The sequence below is a fragment of the Nanorana parkeri genome, unplaced genomic scaffold (assembly GCF_000935625.1).
Source record: "Nanorana parkeri isolate BGI_ZX_2015 unplaced genomic scaffold, ASM93562v1 scaffold3433, whole genome shotgun sequence".
Lineage (NCBI taxonomy): Eukaryota > Metazoa > Chordata > Amphibia > Anura > Dicroglossidae > Nanorana > Nanorana parkeri.
In genome coordinates, this window is record NW_017309701.1 from 27,859 (window position 1) to 35,699 (window position 7,841).

Consider the following 7,841-nt stretch of genomic DNA (forward strand, 5'->3'; position numbering starts at 1 on the left):
GGTTCAGGTTCTGCTCCACTCCAGGGATCTATGCATGTCTCTGTGCGTTGTTCATGGGAGGAGTTGACATTGCAGTATACGGTATATACACGTTGTGTGAGGCTCCCTCTCCGTATTCCGGGTTCTCTCCGACATTCCCATATCCGTACCTTCTCCCCTCCCCCGCAGTGGCCGAGGATCGGCTGGAGGAACCGGCCTTCCAGAACTTTCTGCAGCAGGCGAAGACTAAGTATCGGGAGAAGATGGAGAAGTGATGACGGATGAGTCGCTGTGATCGGCGAGGAGCCGCAGTCAGAGGTCGCTTCGCCCCCTCCGGATCGGGAAGTGAAGAGGAGGATCATCATCCTCTGCGTCTCCCGCCATCTTCACACGGCTGCGGATGATGGGTGACGGTCCACCGGAGAGGATTGGAGGACGATTGTTTGTGCCGCGTGATATCCGCCAGAACTGTTTATTTCTATACAATATAATATTCCTGGTTTTGTATCAGTCGCTGCGTTGTGTGTCATGTGACCGGAGAAACCCCCCCCCCCCACCTGGCAGGGGCTGGTCCTGCACTGTACCATATGACCAGAGACGGGAGTGATCCATGCTGGCAGGGGCTGGCACCACACCATGTAACAAGGTTAGAGCACTGTGGTGGTGGATATCCATGACGCCCTCACTCACAGTATGTCCTCAGTCTTCAGGGTGAAAGCTGCTGGACCCAAAGACCAGGCGGGGACTCTACATGAACTCTGCCCCTATGCAGGAGATACCACAATGTAAACTCGGCTACATTCCTGCCTGGTTGTGGCAGCGAGGGACGCATTTTCTTTAAGGGTCAGAATTGCAACAGTGGATGCTATGAATGGTGCACGGTTCCATTAAAACACAGTGCTGATCACTCTCAGGCTCCTGCACGCTGGAAAACTACAGCACAAGGTGAGGTCAGATGTGGGGGGTTCATCACTTCTGAGTTTGAGGACATCTAGTGCCACCTCCGGAGACGAGGTAAGTATCGCAGGCTCGGGTTGGTTGAAATGCTGTTATATCTGACCTCCCGGCCCTCCCCTTCCGCCTTCTCTCTGACCTCCTGCCCCTCCCCTTCCGCCTTCTCTCGGACCTCCCCGGCCCTTCCCTTCCTCCTTCTCTCGGATCTTCCGCCTTGCACAGTTGTACCTCTGATGTCACTGCACAAGGGGAGCTTCTCACAATTGGATGCGGCAGCAAGTCAGATAGAGCCCCTCCTCATTTCCTGGCTGGTGGACGTCCATCATCTGGCCCTGGCTCCGCCCCTTTCATTCAGTGGGTTTTAGGTCGTCATGGGAGGAGCCTAGTCTTAAAACTCACCCCCTGCTATCACTTCCTTGATCCTTTTACAGAATAGTCAGCTCCTCTGAGTTTGGGAAGCAAGTGGCCTCACCCGAGGAAGTGCTGATCCCTGGGCAGCAAGTCACCTGATCCCTGGGGGGCGGGGTTTGTCATTAACCTTTGTGTGATTCCCTACAAGGAGCTCCCTGTTGTTCTGCACAATGTTCTCCTCTCCCCGCCCACCATCTGCTCTCATGCTCAGGGTGCTGATTGGACGGGCTGCTTGTGCTCTATTCATCTCATGTCACTCACCTGCCTCTTGTTTGAATGGAGCGGTGAGGGAGTCCCTCCCCCATACAAATCTCCCCAAGGAGAATGGTGGAAATTATGTACTGAGCCTCCCCCTCTGTAGTTTTCCAGCTTGCGGGATAACAATCTAAGCACCAGCAGTCTTAAGATTGATCAGCACTGTGTTTTAATAGAACCGCGCACCATTCATAGCATCCATTGTTGCCATTTCGACCCTTAATGAAGATGTTTGTGTCCCTTGCTGCCACATCCAGATGGGAATGTAACAGGGTTTACACTAGGGAGGTAGAGTTCTTCTGGTTTTTGGGTCCCTGCAGAGTCAGGTGCACTTGCGGCGTATGTCTAATCTGATGTTTGCACTGTTACTGGCCATCAGCAATGACCCGCGGTGTTCTTAGTGGTCAGAGCTAATGAGGGTGAGGGGACCTGTGATGTCAGCTGTACAGATGAGGCAGGTGGGCTCCTATGGTGGGCTGCTTGTGCTCGGTATGTCTCATGTCACTCACCGGCCTCTTGCTGGAACGGATGGGGAATGAAGAGGTGATGAAGCCCCCCCCCCATACAAGTCTGGAGGCTGTGATAATTATACACTGAGCCTCACCTTGTGCAGCAGTTTTCCAGCTTGTCGGACAACAATTTAAACACCAGGAGCCGAAGAGAGATCGGCGCTGTGTTTTAATGGAACCACGCACCATTCACTGCATCCACTGTTGCAGTTCTAACATTAATGAAAATGTCCATCGCTGCCATGTGTAGACAGGAATGTAACAGGGTTTACATGGTGGTATCGCCTTCAAAGAGGCAGAGTTCAAGTAGAGTCCTGGTGTTTGGGTCCATGCAGAGTGAGATGCACTGGCGGAGTAAGTCTAATCTGATGTTTGCACGTCACTGGCCCTCAGAAATATGTCCATGTCCCATCGCACTCCTGACCAGTAAGTCCCTTTGGACTAGGCGGGTGCAGCAGTGAAAAACAGTTGGCGCCGCTCAGTATCAGAAAATGACTCTCGGAGTTTGTAGTACTTTGGATGTCAAATGAGAGCTCAGGGCTGCCTGTGCAGCAGCTTTTTCTTGTCCCTGAAGAAACTCACAGAGATAACACCGCCCAATCAGAGGGGGTGTGGTGTCATTATGATGGAGGGTTTCGTATGCTCAGCAGACACACACACACACACACAGCTTTAACGCCAACGACTCGGCACATCCATAAGAAGGTTTCACAATCCAACAAGCAGCGTGTGGTTTAGCGGAATGCGATTATAATTTGTTAGACACTAACGAGCCCCTTTGCTCGCTCGGTTCCACTCTCCCGGCACTCCTCAGATTTCAGACCACAGCGTCTGATATTTCGGTCGTCCGATAATTCGGGATTGGAACACCAGCTCTGTGCCGTTCGTATCCAGTGGTGATCGCTCAGAACAAACACCGGGCCGGCTGTGTGGAAGTTCCAACAGGAATCTCCTCTATTGGATGCACACACACACTTTTATACACAACAGTATCAACGCCCCGCCCAACCGACCACCTTCCTATTGGTCAATTGTAAAGTCCCCTCTAGTCCTCACTTAGGTCCTCTTGGCCATGCAAATGAGGACTCAAAACAGGGTCAGCAGGGATTGGTCCGATAGCTTGAATGGGAGGGGCTGATATGTGTACCATTGTCATTAACATTGGGTTTCCAGAGCCGATATTGAATTGTGAAATTGGACGGCTGTAGGGCCAGGCTCCCCCGCAACAGCCGTCCATGGGCCCCGGACACCCAGTTCAACCCACATGGGGGGGGGGGGCCTCAATAGTCCTAGGTCCATAGTCTCTAGGAAGGAGGCTCCTCCAGCAGCCCCAGTGACGGTTCAGTCCGTCACAGACACGAATATGATAAAGATGGAAGTATATTTGTCTCGGGAGGTGTAATAAGTCTTATTAGCCTTCAGGACCTTGTAATATTGGGGTGTGAACATTGTCTTACACATGGAAGGAGAAGTGCTGGGAAAGGACAACACACCCCCCGGCTTGGGGCCGATGTGGGCTGCTGCTGCAGCTATCGCATGCTGGCTCTAAGACCGAGAACTTACCCATCACATGACCCGTGACTGCTAAGCACACATTCTTCTCCCTACGCAGCGATGGCCGAACTGCGGCCCTCCAGCTGTGGGTGAAACTACAAATCCCATGAAGCATCTCTCTCCGGGAGTCGTGGCTGTGAGAATCTTGCAAAGCCTCATGGGATTCGTAGTTCCACCCCACAGCTGGAGGGCCGCAGTTTGGCCATCCCTGTCAGTCGTCACTCCCTGCAGATTCCATCCTCCAATGCCCATTGGAGGGGCAGACTTGGGGGAGGAGCCAGATGTCAATAGGCAGCGGGATGGATTCTGACAATACTGGTGGCTTCCCTCCCACCTCTGCGATGTGAGCGTCTTGTGGGCGGCAGCTTGTTATCACCTGACATCGGGGTCGCGGGAGGACGTCGGTAAATCTGCTTTTAGGAACTGAGAGAAGTAAAGCCACAAAGAAAGAAGAGCCGGCTTCTCTGAGAATGTAACCAGTTCTGATGACGGTGACCCCATGAGAGGAAGAATGATGGAGACCGTGTGACCCCGTCGCTCCGCATTTCAGCTGTGGGTCAGAGAAGGAACCCCGAGACTCGGAGCTGTGTGATAACAGAGACATCTATGACCGGGACTCATCACAAGTCCTCTGCAGACTCTACCAGACGTCTCCGTCTTCTCCTCTGGGCTGATCCGTCACCGTGTCACCTTCTCTGGCTGGATTCCTAGAGTCTGGGGGGGGGGATTGCGTGCTCAGTACTACTCTCCTCATCCTCTCCACCTAGGTTGGGGTCCCTCAGACTTAAAAGGAGAACTATGAGGGGGGAGGGGCTTTTCACTCACCTCATAGTTCTAGCCGACGTGTGACAATGAGACTGTCACAGGTCGGCTCAGTAGATCGGGAGGTGAGAGAACACATACCGGCGTTCGCTCACCTCTCGATCCTGTCACGGCTCTCTGCCGTGACAGGGGAGGGGCTGGATTCCCCGCTCCGATCTGCCATCGCTGACTGGCGGAACGGACGGGGGAGGGTACAGCTGGCTCTGCCTCTAGATAGGAGGAGCCAGCGGTCACTCCCGCAGCTGGGCGGATCCTGTCATCTACGTCGGGATCCGCTCCGGCTGCGGCGTCTCAGTATACCGCGAGCTGTAGCTCCCTATATACTGAGCTTAGTGTGACGGGAGGACGCTAGTTTGTGTCCCTCCCCCGACCCTAAGGAGAACTATGGGGGAAAGCCCTGACCTCGGAGTTCTCCTTTAAACTATGACCAGAGCGATCCCCTTCATCCTCACGGGGGAAAGAATTCCGGCGTTCTATCGAAAGCTTCAACTCGTCCAAATCTCCAACTACCTCACGGGCCAGGTACTTGCAAGTTGAGAGATTTTCGACCCGACGGCAAACAACAAAGACCGGCGGAGGTTCTGCACGACGGCATTGCAACAATGTTCAGCAGGCGGCAAACTCGGAGTATTGTGAACACGCTCTGCGCGCCGCAACTGTACAGAGCTCCGGTCTTTCTGAGCACCGCAAGTGAGGTAGTTGGAGATCTCGATGAGTTGGAGCTTTCGATAGAACGCCGGCGCTAAAAACTGATCAACCAAAAATAATTTAAAGGAGAACTATGAGGTCAGTGATTTCCAATCCTCCTCATAGTTCGGGGCGACGTGTCACAATGAGACTGTCACAGGTCGGCTCAGTAGATCGGGAACGCATACCGGCGTTCGCTCACCTCTCGATCCTGTCACTGCAGAGAGCTGTGACTGTCACTCACGACTCCCTGCAGGGATTCCACCCCCCCTCTCTGACCCTCCAGCGCTGACTGGCGGAACGGATGGGGGAGGGGGCGGGTACAGCTGGCTCTGGAGGAGGAGCCAGCTGTCACTCACGCAGCTGGGCGGATCCAGACATAATAGGGGGAACACTGACCTCGTACTTCTCCTTTCTGCCGCCACGACAATGATTTACAACCGACATCACAGCGTGCCGCTAATGGAGACTCCGATACAATGTATTCACCAGACTTCCTGTTTAATCCACCAAAAATATTACATTTTATACAAAAGATCATTATTCTGAGCCGGGAGACTGTTGTGGGATCTGCTCGACAAATTAAAGGAGAACTCCGGGCACAGCTAAGAATGAGACCTGATGCAGTTCCGTCCGGAGCATTACCAGCAATCTGTTCACTCCTCAGATTCTTCTCCTGTTGATCCTGCCCGTAGATCTGCCATTATCCCACATCCTGTAACCGGCCACCAACACTGAGTTCCAGGGATTGGGACAAACCATCTCCCAGGGCAGGGGGTGGTTACAATACTTCACTGAGGGTCACTGCAGCTCCTGAGAAGATGTTACATGGAGTCAGGCTTTGCTTTGTTCACCTAAGACTCCCCATCCAGAGAGTGACAACACACTGCAACTGAGCTACGGAATGAAGAGCGTTGTCACCCTGTGAGAGGAAGGAAGTTCATGTTCTTGGCAATGATTGGTTTGCGTAGATTGCATTCGTTCTCATGGCAACCCAACATGTCTGACACTCACCCCAGGTAAGACGGAACACGGACATAAAAGGAGGGAGGTGGGGTTTCCTGGCCCCTGGACACTGCATGCTAAGGCCCCAATGAGTATGAACAAAACATTCAAACCCCTCCCCCTCTCTATCATAAATTAGCTGCGGAGGTGACTGGGAACATTCTCTGCCAATAGAAACAGCAGAGGACCTTCAAGAGAACCAATCACATTTGGACTTGAGCAAAACTCTGAATAGCTGAACTCCGGCTTTCCCTTCACTGCGACATAGAGAAGAGGAACAGTAAAGTGCAGAAGAAAGTGTCATCTCACTTTTCATATACAGAAACAAGAAAAGATGCTCCTCCCCCTATGACAGACATTTTCCCCTCCATCCTTCACTGAGGAGCTCAGTGTTACCCAAACAGTCTTGGAGGTTGTGTCCTTGTGAACGTTCTTACACTGCAGATCTTCATCCGCCGCAGTCTGTGATCGGAGGCATCAGAAGGTCTATACATGTCCTGCGCCCGGTCACATGACTCCATCTACAGACTCTTCACCTTCTTCCTCTGCGTACACCAGAAAAATATGGCCAGAACGATGGTGACAGAGGACAGGATCCCGAAGAACATGATCATAGGGAAGGAGCCCTGCGGAGAGAGCAGACATTATACACCAGGAGAATCCGACTGGAGAATCCGACTATGATCCACCCACTGCCAACACTCAACATGATACAAAGGATGTCTGTAATAAATCCCATCCCCCAACATCGCACAGATACAAAGTCACATTGTATATAAACATTGATCAGAGGGATAGAGAGATACAAAGTAACATTGTTTATAAACATTGATCAGAGGGAGATAGAGAGATACAAAGTAACATTGTATATAAACATTGATCAGAGGGGAGATAGAGAGATACAAAGTAACATTGTTTATAAACATTGATCAGAGGGAGATAGAGAGATACAAAGTAACATTGTATATAAACATTGATCAGAGGGAGATAGAGAGATACAAAGTAACATTGTATATAAACATTGATCAGAGGGAGATAGAGAGATACAAAGTAACATTGATTGGCGAGTCCCCTGATTGGCTCCCAGTCTGAGTGATGTTGTACAGGATATTGATCACACATTAGACTCCTCCCAATTCTATGACCGCTCCATCCTGCCCATAGGCTACGCCCATTCTTTCCTCCTCACTCACCTCTCTCAGACATTTGTAGCCGCTGAATCCGGCAACGCAGACGCACTGTGTGTAGCCGGGTCCATCGGGAGCGCAGAGCGAGTTCTCTGGACACAGCACCGCTAGGAGGAAACAAGTGATTGGTCACATGTGTGTCATATGTTGTCTGCAGTATGAGGCTAGCCCCGCCCCCTTTCGGGATGGAGGTGTCCGGGAGGGGGGGGGTTGTTATACACAGATCAGTGAGGTGCATTATGGGAAATAGGCAGGAACAGTCTGTCCCGGGACTCACCCACATCTCCGGTGCTGTTACAGGAACTCTGCTGATCACGGCAAATCCGACCCTCCGATCCGGTCTCCACACTGGCCCAGGACTGATTACCCCCGGGGCAACTAATGTTCACTGGAAGAGCCCTGCCGGGGAGAAAACACTTCTCTTCAGAACTGAGCTATAGACACAGACAGACAACAGAGGGGAGCGCTATAGACACAG

At 52.0% G+C, this 7,841-nt stretch overlaps 2 protein-coding genes across 3 annotated transcripts in view; one reads left to right on the forward strand and one right to left on the reverse strand.

Moving 5' to 3' along the window:
• The window catches only part of GPN1 (GPN-loop GTPase 1), a 7,649-nt gene extending 7,342 nt beyond the window's left edge, over nt 1-307 (forward strand). The window contains 1 exon segment of the mRNA XM_018574970.1: nt 169-307. Within this exon segment, the coding sequence (XP_018430472.1) occupies nt 169-254 (86 nt within the window). The 3' untranslated portion in view covers nt 255-307.
• A 6,371-nt stretch (nt 308-6,678) lies between these two features.
• ATRAID (all-trans retinoic acid induced differentiation factor) overlaps nt 6,679-7,841 on the reverse strand; it is a 2,007-nt gene continuing 844 nt past the window's right edge. Inside the window, exons 4-6 of one of the 2 annotated variants that reach the window (XM_018574972.1) lie at nt 7,641-7,762; nt 7,370-7,467; nt 6,679-6,802 (exon numbers count right to left, since the gene is read on the reverse strand). In XM_018574972.1, the coding sequence (XP_018430474.1) occupies nt 6,698-6,802; nt 7,370-7,467; nt 7,641-7,762 (325 nt within the window). In that variant the 3' untranslated portion in view covers nt 6,679-6,697. Of the gene's footprint in view, nt 6,803-7,369; nt 7,471-7,640; nt 7,763-7,841 lie in introns of both variants that reach the window. The other variant, XM_018574971.1, reaches the window with a different exon arrangement.